The 15,688-nt window shown below is 54.4% G+C and overlaps 1 protein-coding gene across 1 annotated transcript; it reads left to right on the top strand.

Annotated features, from left to right (window-relative positions):
- The first annotated feature begins 2,897 nt into the window (after positions 1 to 2,897).
- Positions 2,898 to 11,093, top strand: PCARE (photoreceptor cilium actin regulator). The gene is made up of 2 exons (XM_070428403.1): positions 2,898 to 6,565; positions 10,916 to 11,093. Exons 1-2 carry the CDS (start codon positions 2,898 to 2,900, stop codon positions 11,091 to 11,093), a joined length of 3,846 nt encoding a protein of 1,281 aa, XP_070284504.1.
- The last annotated feature ends 4,595 nt before the right edge of the window (positions 11,094 to 15,688 follow it).

Here is a 15,688-nt window from a genome sequence, read left to right as displayed (position 1 = left end):
ACTAATGTATACTCTACAAAGTTATGTTTTTGATGTCATGGTTTAACCTATAATATGTCCATACACTTTTATTTAGTGATTTTTTTTTAACACAGAGCCTAATTTTTTCTCTCCTTGAACTATACTTAGTGACTGGCTTCTAAAAAAAAAACAGAATGTGGAGAACATGAAAGTGTATTGCTTCTAAGATTAGGACAGAACAGCCTGCTCCTTGCACTCTCTTGAACTGCCCAGTCTGGGTGAAGCCAGCTGCCATGTTGTGAGGGCACTCAAGTAGCCTTGTAGAGAGGTCCATGTGAAGAGGAACGGAGGTTTCCTGCAAACACCTAGCAAACAATCGAGGCCTTCATGGGAATGATCTGCTTGGGTAGATCAACCAGCCCCAGTCAAGCCTTCAGATGACTGCAACCCTGACTGATGTTTTGACTGCAACCTCAGGAGAGACCCATAGCTAGAACCACCCAGTGAGCTGCTCCCAAATTCTTGACCCACAGAAACAGGTTTCATAACAAGATAACATTTGCTGTTTTAATCTGCTAAATTTGGGGGTAATTTGTTATGTAACAATAGGCAACTAACACAGGGACCTTTTTCCAAGATGAACAGCATTGTAGCTGGAACTCTTTTAGGCACAGAGTAAAGCATACATAGAGTAAAGTACACAGCTTAAGTGTGCAACTCAAGAGATTTTTACTTACGTATGTAAGCATGTGACCACAACCCAGGTCAAGATATGGAGCATTTTCATTACTCTAAGAAATTCCTTCACCCATCCCGTGTGGCTCAGTAATTGAGAGTCAACCCATTAACCAGGAGGTCATAGTTCCATTCCCATCAAGGCAAATGCCTGGGCTGCAGGCTCGACCTCCAGTAGGGGGCGTGCAGGAGGCAGCTGATCAATGATTCTCATCGTTGATGTTTCTCTCTCTCCCGCTACCTTCCTCTCTCTAAAATCAATAAAAATATATACCAGTATATTTGGGGGGGAAAAGAAATTCCTTCATGACCACTTAATAACTCTTCCCAGAGGTAGCCACTTTCCTGAATTCTATAACTAGAGATTCATTTTATGTGTTCTTTAACTTCATATAAATGGAATCATTCAGTATGTATTCTGTTATGTCTGCCTTTTTTCACTCAATATTATACATTTTAAATTTAGGTTGTTTCATGTTTCAATAGTTGGTTCCTTTTATTGCCTGGAAAGTATCCTATTGAGTAATTATGTCAAACTTATTTCCCTGTTGACAAACATTTGAATTATCTCCAATTTGAGACTATTATGAGTAACACCAATGTAAATATTCTCATGCCAGTCCCTTTTGTGGACCTATGCATTCAATACCCAGGCAAATTCTTAGGAGTGGAATTGATTGGGTCATAAGATACGTGTATGTGTAACTATCAAATCATTTTCCAAAGCTGTTGGGCCATTTTACATTTCCACTCAGAGTAAAATTTTTTTTTCCATTTGAAGCACCCTAGCTTAAAAAGAAAGAAAAACAAAAGTAAGTCTTAATGAAAAACTGAGTGGCAGTGAATAAAGAACTTTCTAAGTTACTTGGAAGAAGCAAGAAAACCAGTCTACAAGGCAGAGCTATCTGACAGCTGAGCCTCCTGGCAAATACTTTTATTTTGATCATTGGTTTGGAAATACTTCTAGCCACTTAGATGAAAGGTTTTCACAAAGATGGTCCCAGCAAGGACCCAAATCCGAGAGGAGAAGAATTTACATACAGAAGCCTTCTGTTAACTGGAAGAGAGAAGAGCCTTCCTCCCCTTGCTGCTGTTTACTGGGCCAGCCTGCCGCTGTGGCAAATTTAACTACTTCTCAATGCCTAACAGCGCGCCCCCAGGCACTGAGTCAGCTCTGTCTCCCATGAGTGCTGCTTCAAACAAACAGGCTGGAGAACTTTATTAATGATGCACTCTGGGGCTGTGAGCTGTGACAGGCATCCGCGGAGCCCAGGCCCAGCAGCCGGTCTCCAGCTTGCTCACAGCGGACAAGGTATCGCTAAGTCCTTTCTGCTTCTGAAACTGCCCGGACACCCACAGTGTTGTTTTCCTTGGTTGTACAGGGCTCTGTCAAAGAAAAGAAAAACTACAAAGCCAGAATATCAGCAACTTCAGCAACTTTAGAAGATGCTCCATGAATTTTCTTTTCTTTTAAGGAAACTTGAAAATTGCTACCAAGCTACATGTCCAAAACTGGGAAATGGTTAAACAAAAGGCCCTCTTCCTCCTGCCATCAGTGGGAACGGTGTGTTGAAGAGCAGGTTGGAGCACCCTTGGCTGGTTTGCCCTTCTTACACTGTGAAGGTCACTTCTCTGCCAGGATCTGTCATCGGGGTGCCCTTGCTTCTTTCCCACAAATGTGTCTCTTCCAGAGCCTTGTGCAATCACGGCTCATTTCTCCAGGTTTCATATGGCCTCTGAACAGAATTAAAAGCATAAGCACGTGCAGAGATAATCCGCTTCCCCAGAGAGTAAGTGCCGAGAAGTTCTATATTAGAGCACACTGCCGGTGCTGACTGGCTGGGGCATGATTAACCTAATAGGCTTAAAGTCCCACTTGCCGTCCACATCTGCCAGGACACAAGCTAATGCAGGCCCCTAATCCAGGAGCCCTCGGTCCTTCACAATTGCCCCGCTGCTCGCTGACCGCAAAGGGGTCAAAACTTCGGACAACATCGGACAACAGGCACCATCACCTCTACACGGGGACCAGGGAGTCAGAAAGCTCGTTCCGAGTTGAGGACACAATACCACGGACTTCAAAGGATTCTGGCCTGGAAATTGCCTGGATGGACTAGTAAGACTGCCTTTTGCTGCTATTTCAATGTGATTCTTCAGAAATTATGAGCGTTGAGGGCAGGAGATGAATACAAGCTGAAATCATGGGGTGTACACCGTCCCACAGTGACATCATTAACAGTGTGGCTAAGAGTGGCATCCAGTTTTTTAAAAAGCCCAAAGCAGTTCTGCCAGGAAGTGCGGGGGTCAGTGAGAGGGGCGCCGCCCCCGTGCTGGACCGAAGCTCCACCTGCTATGACTCTGGGGGGGCCTTGTCCCAGGGACAGAGGCCGACAGAGGCGCAGCCAGGTCCTGGGTGGGCCCAAACCTTGGCTGAAGGTCACTGTCAGCTTACAAGAGATTCCACTGCAGGCAACAGGGAAGATCTGGAAGGACTGATCCCAGAAACCAAAACCTCCCCATCCCAGCTGAACACATCACAAAGCCACATGGCTAAGGACATTCCATTCAAGACACAGAGCTCCCGGGAGTCACAGGGGGAAGCCTTTTGTGGGGAAGAGAGTGCAGAGAGCACCACCCAGGGGAGCTCCCTGTGGGAAAAGAAGCCTAAATGCCCCAGGTCCAGACAGCAGGGCCTCTGTTGCCAAACCGCCCTTCCCACTCAGGGGTCTGAAGGCAAAGTGGACTTCCCCGAGCCCCTGGTGAAGGCCCACCAGCACGCTTACACCTACCTGCACTCCTGCCTCTCCAAATACGAAGCCATCCTGAGCCTCACCCACCAGGCCACCCAGACCCGGGAGCTGCTGCGGCCCATGGTCAGCTTCCTGCTGCTGTGCTTCGAGGAGGCCAACCAGCTCTTGGGGGAGATCTCCAGGGATGGAGAGGCGCTCCTCCAGGAAGTCGGGGAGGATCTGGCCTGGCCGTTGAGGAAAGGGGAGCCCGAGGAGCAGCCGGACCTCCTGCAGCAGCTGCTGCAATACACGGTGAGCCGGCTGCAGGTGCTGGGGGGCACGGTGGCCTCGATCACCGGTGCCTGCCTGGAGGGCTCCGGCAGCCACCTCCAAGCCACGGCCAGCCACGTGGAAAACCAGCTGAGCGTGAAGAGGGGTATGAATGAGCGCCTCCTACGGACTCTGGGGCAGCTGGAGAGCTTGGCGAGCGGCCACAGCGACCCTGGGGTGCAGGGCCTACCCTTGTGCTCTGAGGACAGTGGCATCGGTGCGGACAGTGAATCTGTGCACCAGGTGGACAGGCTGGGCAAGCAAGCCAGCTGGGACCTAACGCCAGAGCCTGCAGAATGGAAGCCAGGGTTTCCCCCCACAGCGGAGGCCGGGCTGTTGGGACATACCTGGCAGCAAAGCCCGTTCTGGAGGGGTGCAGACCGACCCCAGGACTGGCCGCTCTCAGGGCCTCCTGGGGCCAAGGTGCAGCCAGCAGCACAGGGTGGAGCAGGGAGCCTCGGCCCCTCCAGCTCAGGCCCAGAAAGTGCTCCCCGCAGGCCTGGAGGGCTGGGCAAAGGCAATGCATGCGACTCCTTTGGGGCCGGGGTCTCCCTGGATGCACCTCTTCCTAAAGGCTCCGGGTTGGTGACCACTCCCTCCCTCGGTGCCGGAGAAGACAGCAGCACAGAGGAGGGGGAAGACAGCCTGCATCCGCGGCCGCGGTCTTCACCTGCTGGCCCGGGGGGCCCGTTTCAGCTACTCCCCGGGAGGCTGAGGAGCCCCCAAGCGCGGGAAATGATTCTGAAGATGAAGGAAGCCATCAGTGACAGGATCAAGTTTGTCCCTGTGTCCTCTGGGCACCTGGATTGGGCTGAGGAGGAGGAGAGGACAGTGGTCCCTCCAAGACCGAGCACGGTCCATGGCAGCAGGGGGGGCCCCGTGAGGCAGAGGAGGTCCCAGTCAGAGGCGTGTCTGCAGAGCCACGTGGAGGAGCTCACCCTCCAGGAGCTGCAGAGGGTCCAGGGAGACCTGAGCCAGCGGCTGGAGGCCTTCTACGCCCTGGGCACCCGGGGGCGGGGGCAGAGCAGGGGGCAGGTTCTGCTGCCCAGAGCAGCATCCCTGCGGCCCGACCACCACGGCAGGGGCGCCCCGAGCAGCACCATCAGCAAGCTGAAGGCCTCGCTGACCAAGAGCTTCAGCATTTTGCCAAGTCAGGACAAGAGCATTCCGCAGACACGCAGTCCCCACCCGGAGGGGGAACGGCCCTGGCAGGGGACAGCTGAGTGGCTTCCAGCTGCCATCCCTCCAGGGGAGAGGGCCGGGGAGGCTGCCAGGGCCCAGGACTGGGCCGGCAGGGGCCATCCCCCCAGAACCTCGGTCAAGAAACTCATTGAAACATTCAGTCCCACTGAGAGTCTGCAGACACTGGGCGAGTCCAAAGACTCTGGGCCAGGCCCCTGCCCCAGGAAGTGGGGGGTCCCCATCATGCCCCCCAGATTTCCCATTTACAGGGGGCTTGCCCCTTTGTATCCAAAGCCCCAAATTTCTCCTGCAGCGGGCCCAGGCTGGAGGCCCTTTGCTCCCGCTTTTCCCCCTCTGCCAGCAATGCCCACGAGGGAGGACCCTCCCCATGAAGCAGAGGACCCAGAGCGCCTCCCCCCGCCGCCCCTGGAAATCCTGATGGACAAGTCCTTCATTTCTCTGGAGCCCCCCGAAAGCAGCAAGCTGGTGGGGAGCTCCCCTGAAGGGACCCACGTGCCAGGGCTGGGAGAGGCTGGCTCTGCCCGGAGAACATGGACTTCCCCAAAGCTAAGAGCCTCCATGAGCCCCACTGACCTGTTGCCCAGCAGGCACGCGGCCACCCACACCGGGCCCTGCAGCACAAGGCCAGGGGGCGGCAGGAGCAACTGCAACCCCGGGAAGCTGGCCAGGGACCTCAACCCCCCGCCAGCGATCAGCCGAAACCCAGAGGCGGAGGACGGTGGGGCTCAGGGTCAGGTGCGCGTGGACAGGGCCGTGAGCCTCTCCAAGCAGGCCCGGAGGGCAGTTCCCTGGCACCGCTCCAGCCATACATCTGGGCAGAACAGGACCTCGGAGCCCAGCCTGCCTAGACCAACTCGGGGGCCACATTCTTCTGAGGCCTCAAGGCAGAGCCAAGAGAGCAGCTCCCCGCTGAGCAGGAAGGCCTCTCCTACCAGGGCACACGGGGCGCCCAGAGCAGACAGGAGGCACCCAAGCCTGTCCTCCTCCCACAGATCTGCTCAGCCCAGTGTCCCCTCTGTGCACGGGTCCCCTGGCCCCACAATCAGCCCTCCAGCGAGCCCCAGGGCACTGAGCCCCGCAACAGTGACGCCACCCCAGCAACAGCTGCCCAGCCCGCCCCCTGAGAGCCCACTTGCTCAGCACAAGCTCTCCAACCCCCCTGCCCAGCGCACAGAAGCAAGGTCCCCGGCCTCTGGTCCCTCCCCTCCCCCTCCTGAGTCCCCCCTGCAGGGGCACAAGGAAACAAGAGGTTCTGAAGACAGTGAGGCGGCCACAGCCAAAGCATCTGGGAATACATGTCCCGGGTTCTGCCCAGCCACCTCCTCTCTGTTTGAAGCTAAATCGTCATTCCCAGCAGCCCACCCACTCACCCCAGCGCTGCCACCTGCAGCTGGGGGCCCTCATGAGACCCCCACAGGATGCTGGAGGAGCAGCAGCTCAGGGCCACGAATGAGGGGGGGCTCGCAGCGGGGAACGACTCTGTGTGCCCTCAACCCTCAGCCCTTCGTCAGAAGGACAGCTTCCGACCGCCAGCCAGGTGTCCGCCTTTGCCTGCCTGCCCCGGGCGCCACCAGCAATGCTTGTGAATCCCAGCGTGGCCAGAGCAGGTAAGGAGAGCCCTCGGGCCATGGCCCTCCATTACCGGAATAGACAGATGGGCCCTTGGTATGTCTGGGTCCATAGCTTTCGAACTGTGCTCCAAGAGAAGAGGCAATTAGAGAAAAGGGTCTAGGAATGCCCAGCCCACCCCGCTAGAGGCCCCCCAAAACTGTGAGCCCTTGGGCTTTCATTTGTCACTCATTTCGGGCTCCTGGGATTTGCATTGAAAAGAGGTTCTGCTGCATTACAAATACAGTTGAAAGCAATCTAGTCCAGCCACACAGCCCTGTATTTTCGAGGTGGGGAAACTGAGATGAAGTGCTTTGCCCCTGGTGGAGTACCTATCACCCTGTCCAGATCCAGCAGCCCGATTTCTGTCGTCTCTGCTTCCTGCAATAGACCAGCACCAGGTGGGAGTTTTCCAAAGGCGTTGGTCCCAGGACCCCTTTAAACTCTTAAAAATGACTGAGAACCCAAAAGAGTCTTGGAGTGTGTGCGTGGGATCCATCACTTTTCACTGTATTATAAACTAAAATTAGGAAATGTTTGAAATGTTATTAATTTTGAAAACGTGACCCCATTGTATGTGAACATGAATAATATATTCTTGTGAAAGTTAACTATATTTCCACAACAAAAACCTTAGTGAGGAGCGGCCCTGCCTCACATTCCTGCCAATCTCTTTAGCGGGTGGCTTCACGGAGAGACAGCGGACTCCCAGATGTTCCAGCAGTCAGTCTGCCCTGATGTCGCACATCAGTTAGACAGGAAAACCACTCTGCATTCATGGGAGAATGAGCGAAAAGGGCAAATAACATCTTAGTATCATTATTAAAATGGTTTTGACCTCATAGACCCCTCACCGAAAGTGTCTCAGGGACCCCTGGGGACACGTCTTAAGGAGGGCTGGTCCTGGAGGTGAGAAACAGAAATGTTTAGCTTCCCCATCCCCCAAGGACCTGCCCTCACTTCTCCCCAAGTTCAGCCTCCCTCCCCCTCCCCTTCTCCCTTCAGAAGTCTGGAGAGTAGGAAGGAGACTCCCCATCAGCGCCCTTGGCCGACAGATCTAAGTGTGCTTTCTCATGAGGGCAACCGACTCGCCTGCCATTGGCCCACACATGCAGACAGGCCTGGGCACACGGCTGCCACGGGCCAGGCGCCACCGACTAGTCTGCCTGAGCACGGGATGGACTGGTATGCTCAAGTGGCTGTTTTACAGAATAGATGGAGAAGTGTGTCTTTTCCAGAACCGTGGCATGGCAGGGGGTGGGGGGTGGTGGACATAAATCTGAGGCTATTAGAGAGGAAGTGTTATCAGTGTGTCTTGATATCAGCTCAGACAACGCTCCGCCAGCGCCGGGCCCGCTATCTCTCGCTGCCCACGGTTGTGTAAATCAGCAATCCATTTCTGCCTGCGTGATACGGGCTACAGACTTCACAGTCTGTCGAGGCATAAATGGTAATTTTTTATAAAGTACTCGGCAGTCAATTTTAAATAAAGATATTATCTCGGGAAAGTTGTGCCTTATTATGGTTACATAAACTTCCCCAGCCCCTTGAAAGAAAATGAAGTATTGATTATTTTCGCAGGAATCTTAATATAACATTGCTCTTTTCTTAAATCCAAAATGAGCTTCCTGCAGCACAGTGCCTTTCATTGGAGAACCTCTCTAAATGTTAATGCATTATCCCTCACACCAGCCACTTGCTCGGCTATTAGATTTCTAAAACTGGGCCCTTCAGGGGGAGAGCTGGAAAGAACAGGCACAATAAAATGACATTAATTAAAAGCACTAACATTTTAAAACACCAGGAGCAGTAGCAAAGCCACATAAAATTGTTCAAGGAGAAAACAGAGCCCTTCTCGGAGGCTTTTCCTCAGAAAAGGGCAGCCAAAAAGGTGGTTTTATGTCCCGAATCTCCATGCTTGGAGATATTAGGGGTGGGGCAGTACTTGTAGCTTGAAAGAGAGAGGAGAATTCATAAACAGGCACCTTCCCAAGGTCACGTGGAAGGTCGCATAGTGACTCACACCCACCCCCCTGTCTCCTGGTAAGACCACACCTCTGAGCCATTCCCAGTTGTGAAACTGCGCACGCAATGGATGGGCTGGGAAACGCTCATTCCCCACGCCCACCCCCACCTCCCCGCCCCCGTCCCCCACTCAACCCTGTAAAGTTGGCGTCTGGGAGCAGAAGCGTGCCAGCTGTGAGAACTCCACTTCGTAGATGACAGGCATTTTGTCCTGCCCTCCTGCAGACGGGAAGCCGTACCAGGAAACTGACCGTGCGCCAAGCCGACAAGCCAGTTCAGAGAGCCAGACCCAGCCAGAACCCGCTCAGAGCGGCCGGTTCCTCAGCCAGGGGCTTGCAGGGACACAGCCGCACCCGTGGGACCTGGAGCCGGCCTGCAGCTGGTGATGACGCCTTCAGGTCATCTGTGCTAGGCACAAGCCCTTTTATAGAAAAAATGATATTTATATATACCCGATCTCGAGGCTCAGGGGATTGGGAACATCCTTGGAGGCATACCCAGGAAGCTCAGTTACTGAGCTGCAACTGTTCTTATGTGTGAATCCCTGGTGGAGGCCGCTCGAAGGACTCTGCATGCTGGGGCACTTGAGCGTTTGGGAAGGGTCCAGACTTTCTCCCCTAAATGTGGTGCTTTTTAGTCTTTAGGACTGGACGCCCCAGGCAGGGTCTCTCTGTAGAGCACACACACACACACACACACACACACACACACCATTTCCTGGCTCAGGCTACCTGTCTCCACAGCAGCTCTGGGAACAGGTAGAAACACAGTCACATGGCAACCGAGGAAATGGATCTCCTAACCTGAGCTTCATGCAGATGTGGAACCTGGTTGAGGCTGGGCAAGAGTTCTAGGACCACATCACATGTCAGACCTCGGAGTCGGCCTCCCCCGGCACTGTGTGCCACAGCCTCTCCTCTGGGTGTGCCCCTCCCCGTTCCTGCCAGCAGCTCCTGGGAACAGGGAAAAGAAGAAAGGTGTGAGCTGTGGCCACACGGGGTCCTGCAGGGACCTGGGATGGGGCCAGATCCCAACACGGATGAGACTGGCTCTCGGTGCCATGGTGGGTCCCTCACAGCCTGAAAATCATATGTGTGTGCCAGTCTGACACCCACCCCACCTCACAACCTCCCATTCCTGCCACCTTGACCCTGGTGGGATCCAAACTCAAACTTGTCCTCCACTGGACACCCCACAGGAGCCTAACCACACGGAGTTGAGCCCACGGCATGCTAGAGGTCACGGAACAGTCGGGAGCACGCTGACACAGGCAGAGAGAAGGGCCTCTGGTCTGTGCCAGTCTTATCCTGCCCAAAGGTGACTGATGCAGAGGCTCTGACCTCAGTGCTCACCTGTAGTAGACAGGGTGGCCCCAAGGGCCCTTTGCAGGTGTGACTTCCTATTCTTGCTACAAAGCAGCACAAAGTGACAGCTGGCCATTTATTGAGCACGTATCACAAGCTATTAACATGCCAAGAGCTTTACAGGCTTCATCCAATGTTGATACCTTCGAGTGCCCTATGAAATGGGTACTATTGTTATCTTCATTGTACACAGAAGAGAACCAGAGAGATCAATTAACATGCTGCAGGTCACACAGGTAGCAAGTGGAAGAGCTAGGACTTGAACCCAGACAGCCAGACTCTGACCTCCATGCGGTAATCATGAGGCTTAGCCTGCCAACACACAGCCAGCATGGCTCTCTGAGCTGGTCCCCCTTCCAGCTCAAGCTGGCTCCATGCTTGTGACCACCCTCCATTCTGCGCTCCCAACGTACACTGGGCGTCCCTCCCCATTCAGAGCCCCTCTCACTCTATCACCTAGCAGCCAGAAGGTCCCTTCTAGCCACATGCCAGCCCAGGCCAAGCAGCTTCCATTGCACTCCATTCAGGAAGCGGGTGGCAGCTGAGTAAAGCCAGGGGGCGGGGGGGGGGGGGGGGGGGCGGGGGGGAGGGCTGTATTGTTGGAGGTGTTTTTAATTCAACTAGCTGAGCCTAGCCCTTTATTAAATAAGTGCTTTAGAAACAAAAACAAAATAAAGGCTGCCTCCCAGAGCTCCCGAGGGAGTGGCTTTGTTCAGAGCAGCAGATCCCGGGCATGAGAGGAAGAGCAGGACTCAGCCTGTCAGTTGAAACTCCAGGAGCTTGGCTTCCACCGTGCCTGGCCACCGCGGGCGCCTCGAGGACGGCACCTGCCAGGCAACCCTGATACAGAAAGGCAGAGTCTGGGACAGACAGGGAGGGACGGAGGGAGAATGGAGAGCAGGGTGGGGCCAGAGGAGCAGCAGAGGCTGTTTGATCGGTACCTGTCCTTTCTCTCGGCAGCAGCAGTGAGGAGAGCCCCAAGAAGGACACCGAGCCGTGGAGCGGCCCCTGCGCCCCAGAGCTGAAGAGTGGCAGGGCCGCATCTCCCCCAGAACTCTGTGTGCTGGGCCACGGGCTGCACCGGGAGGCCAGCGCCCACCGCACCCAGGACAAGCCCCAGCGGAAGGAAGTGGCCTGACAGGCTGGCCAACGGAGTCACACTGATACCAGTCACCCCGAAGGCAAAGAGAACAGTGACAGCTGAGTGTGTGGCTGCCCCTGGACGGTGGGCCAACCAGCTCCTCCGGGGGTGTCCTGGGAAGGCCTGGGAGTGCCCCGTCCCACGGGTCTGCTAAGTCATGAACAAGCACTGTTTTCAGTCCCTGCTCCTGGGTCCTCTTGAAATCCCAAAGTTAACTGTAACTCTGGATCCCACAGGATACTCGTAATCCTTCCAGCACTGGCCTTCATTTAGGGAGGAATGTATTTACGCTCGGTGGCAGGTGTTTTACCTGAGTCCACTCTCTGAAACCGTCTTATCCTCACCACAATAAATGAAGCAGATAGCATGTTCCCAGTTTTGCAGGTCAGAAAACCAATGCACCCCTCACCCAGTGACTTCCCTGAGGTCACACAGCAAAACTATGAACGGGTGTGGGGGCCTGGAATCTATTGCCTCCCATTACATCTCATTGCTCATGAGCATCCCGTCACTCCATCCGCCTAAAGCAGATCTCGTCGTGCAAGTGGTGACAAAGCTCTGCTTTTTAGGCTCAGCAGTCACGTCCCCAATATGAGCGTTGTTTAGAAGCTGGTTGCTCCAGAGACGAGAAGACTGAGGTGGAATTAAAGTACACAGTCCCACCCCCCTTTCTCTCCCCCAGCTCAGCACCAAAGCCCTAACTGCAAAGCTTCCAGCCCATTCGAGCAGCCACATCGCCTCTCCAGACATCTCAAATGCTCCACCCTATGCATCCGCATGCCTCTCAGAGTGAGTGGGTGCGACCACGCCGTCCAAACAAGGCAGCCTGTTCTCCAAGCCCCGTGGGGCCCGGGCTTGGGGGAATGTGTAGGTAAGGTCTCGCATGCACGTGCGTGCGGTCTCCCCCAGGGTCTTCTTGGCCACCTTGACCAGGGTCACCTGCAGAACTTCTGCTGGAGTTGAAATGGAAGTGAAGAACGGTCATTTGTGCCAAAAACCTGCTTCTGCCAACAAGCTAGATATTTGCTACGGATCTTGGAATTTTTTCCATTGGAGGCTGTGGAGTGCTTTCTATTTAGGAAAGAATTTGCAGTAATTGGGTGACTCAATGCCAGCTCAGTGGGTTGTCACAAGACAAGAATTCTCACCCACGGGGTACAGCTCAGAGGCAACCCTCCAGTTCTGCTGCAAAGCTGACTTTTTAAGCTTGGGGAAATTATAGACTTCAAGTCCTCTTTTCTTTTTCAAGAGAGAGAGAAACATTGATGTGAGAGCATACCACCTATTGGCTGCCTCCTACACACCCTTTCACCTGCTACCAAGGATCAAGCCCACAACCCGGGCATGTGTCCTGACTGGGAATCAAACCCACAACCTTTCGATGCATAACATGACGCCCAACCAACTGAGCCACACCTGCCAGGGCTCAAGTCCTTTCTTGTTGAAACAGATCATAACTCACGAACATGTTAAACTGGGTCCTAGGGACTAAGCTATAACCTCAGGGTCGGCCATGAGTCCGAGTAAATGAATCGCACCTTGACTTGTCCAGTGATTAAAATAGGGGTGACAGGGATCAACTCTTCAAAGGCACCCAGGAACAGTGATCAAACTACCAAGAGGGGCCACAACCGACCCCTATTGGGAATGTCTGTGCCGCCGCGCCCAGCTCATGCAGCTCACACTTTCTTTGTAGCAACCCTAATCCTCTGGGCAGAGCTCGGGCAGCAGGGCAGGTCCTGGGGCCCAGTCACACCCCTGAGCATGTGGGTGGACCCTGGGAACTGCCTGGGCTACAGGAAATGGGAGGAAGTCCAGCTGCCAGGCGGGCAGGGCTGAGGTAAACGTGTGAGAACATCAGGTCTAGGAAACTTGCTTGATATACGGCTGGGCAGTCTAACTGCAGCGCCAGACCTGCAGCGAGGTAATGAGGCAGGGGTGGGGGCTGACCGTGTGGAGAGACCCAGCTCCCAGGCCAAAGGACTGGACAGGAAGTGGAGCCCACCCTGTGCCAGGCTTTAGGAGCAGGACTCCCCAAGATCTGAAGAAACAGCAGAACCCCAGCTGCAGGGAGACTGGACAGGGACATGGCTGGGGAGTCTGCCTGTCCAACCCCCACCACCCCCACCCCCTGGCCCTGGAAAGGGCCTTGTCTTCGAGGTTTGGGACTGGCCTGAGTGCCTGGCTGCCACGACAGGAGCTACGGGTGGGCAGCAGGGAGCCGGGCAGCATGTTATACCATGGAGGGGTCAGCGTCAGAGAGAACGCCCTGGAAGAGTCTGGAATGACCCATTGCTGGCCTCCATCCTTGTGCCTGGCGGAGGCTCTCTGAGATGAAGGGCTGCCCCTCCCCCGAGCTAGGCTGGTAAGCTGCAGCCAACACCCACGCTTCGAGCTGCGGGCAGCATTCCTGCCATCAGCCGTGGAGCAGGTCATGCTCCTCACCCTCTGCAATTCCTGAGCACCCACTTGTGCCAGGACAGTGCTGGGCGCTGCGATGTTTCCCCATGTGTGGTGTAATGAGAGGTCCCAGAAGCCTCCAGGCTCAGGCAGCGGGGACAACGAGCTCAGTAGACATCATGTTGCCCAAGGACCCAAAGGCTTCAAGAATCCCCAGTCAGCTTCCCTGGGGCGTATGAGGAGGGGTTGCCAAGGCCCAGGGGCTGCAAGGCAGTAAAGGTCAAAGGAGAAGCAGGACCAAGCTGGCACGGGAGCAGAAGGGTCAAAGATGTGCTTTTGGGGCCACCATCCCAACTCCCAGAGTTAGCCCAAATCATTTGCGAATTAGACTCTGAACAAAAGAACTTAAATCCACCACAACGGACTGCTTGTGTGGGTGGCATCAGCTCAGTTCTGAGCCTCCTGGAGACCAGGCCTTCCTTTGGTCAAACCCATGCCTTGGCTTCTGCCTTGGAGAGCACAGCTGGTGGCCAGGAGGACAAGCCCAGTCCCACAGCTTCTCAAGTGGGTCACTCTTACCTGCCCCTCAAGAACCTTGGCCTTGCTGGGCCCAGTCCACTTCCTGTGCTCAAGGGAAATGGGAGGGCAGGTTTTGGGTTTTGTTTTGTCTTTTTAAATTAATTAAGGCATGGCCCCAACCCTTCGGGACTCAATAGTCTGCACCTTTTCTTCACAGGGTTGGAAACCAAGAAGGAATGTTGTTTATAAAGACAACAGGGGGCCCAGCACAGGAGAGTAATTTAAGGGGTGCATAATATACCCCTATTCTTATTTGGGCCAGCTCCTTTCGGGGGTGTATGAACCCCCTCCTCCTCCGCACCCATGAAGACCCCCTCTCCTCCTCCCCCTCCTCCTCCACACCCACAATGACCCCCTCTCCTCCTCCCCCTCCTCCTCCGCATCCAGGAAGACCCCCGAGCTGGGGAGAGGGAGGCCCTCAGCCAGCTCTCCATCAACACGTCGGTTGCACGGCAGACAGTTCAGCCCCGGGGAAAGCACATTTCCCGGTTCCGTCAGAAGGACTCCTGAGGGGAACAAGCAAATATCATATTCTGGCGGAGCAGTGACAGCTCTTTGCAAGTACAAATACAGTCTTGAAAATGAACTGCAACTTCCCTCCACAGCGTGGGTCTGAGCGGTTGTTTACTATAAGCAGCATCTATTTTCCTTCCTCACATCCTACCCCCAGTTCAGAACCTAAAACGGCCCACATGGCTAGAGTACAGAGCAGGCGGAGCAGACTTTTCTTTCACTATGAAGAGCATGTTTCGCAAGATGTGCCTCATAAAGCCTACCCCGAGAAGGAAAGGGATTTTGAGAAATACATTCCTTTTTTCTAAAATAAACCAGTGTTTGGCGTGTATCAGGGGAGCCGGTGCAGTGAGTGGTAAATGTCAACACGTTCGTCAATTGATCATCTGGTGGACGGCCTACAGGCTGCCAGCACCCACCCCATCTTCCAAGGCGAGCTTTTCAGAGACAGCCCATTAGTCAGTAGCCCCACGTCAAAGGCTCCGTGGAACTGCCATAAAGTCGTGTTCTGAGCCTGTATTAGTCCACGTTACACTGGGCTGTGCTTGACTCCCCAGGCCTACCTGTACCTTAGGTAAGAGCATCTCAGGTAAGTAGGGCTTCTGGCCGCACACACAACCAAGCCAAGAGTGGTGGCTCGGCTCAAACCCACCCTGGCTCCCAGGCCAATCTATATTCCCCACCACTGGCCTTCCATTAGCCTCATTCTTTTTGGGGGGGGGGGGGGGGGTTAAATATATTTTTATTTATTTCTGAGAGCAAGGGAGAGAGGAGAGAAACATCAGTGATGAGAGAGAATCACCGATCAGCTGCCTTCTGCATGCCCCACACTGGGGATTGAGCCCAGACATGTGCCCTGACCAGGAATCGAACTATGACCTCCTGGTTCATAGGTCGACGCTCAACCACTGAGCCACATCAGCCAGGCCCATTAGTCTCAGTCTTGCTGGCATTGACTTCGCCAGACCCCCGGCCTATCGCCCAGAACCCAGGGTGCCTGGGGTGAGATTTAAACCTGAAATAATGAAGGAAAACAGGACCAGGCAAAGCATTCTTGTTTGCTTTTCAGCTGTTTCCAGTTGTTTTAAACAGCTTCACAG

This window comes from Myotis yumanensis, unplaced genomic scaffold, assembly GCF_028538775.1.
Source record: "Myotis yumanensis isolate MYYU_CA2020_CCGP unplaced genomic scaffold, mMyoYum1.0.hap1 SCAF_11, whole genome shotgun sequence".
In the NCBI taxonomy this organism is placed as follows: Eukaryota; Metazoa; Chordata; class Mammalia; order Chiroptera; family Vespertilionidae; genus Myotis; species Myotis yumanensis.
The sequence above is the reverse complement of the archived record's forward strand: the minus strand, read 5'-3'. Positions and strand labels throughout refer to the sequence as shown.

Coding starts and splice junctions, on each gene's coding strand:
- PCARE (XM_070428403.1), top strand. CDS start 2,898: ATGGGGTGTACACCGTCCCACAGTGACATCATTAACAGTGTGGCTAAG. Junction 6,566..10,915: donor TCCCAGCGTGGCCAGAGCAG/GTAAGGAGAGCC, acceptor TTCTCTCGGCAG/CAGCAGTGAGGAGAGCCCCA.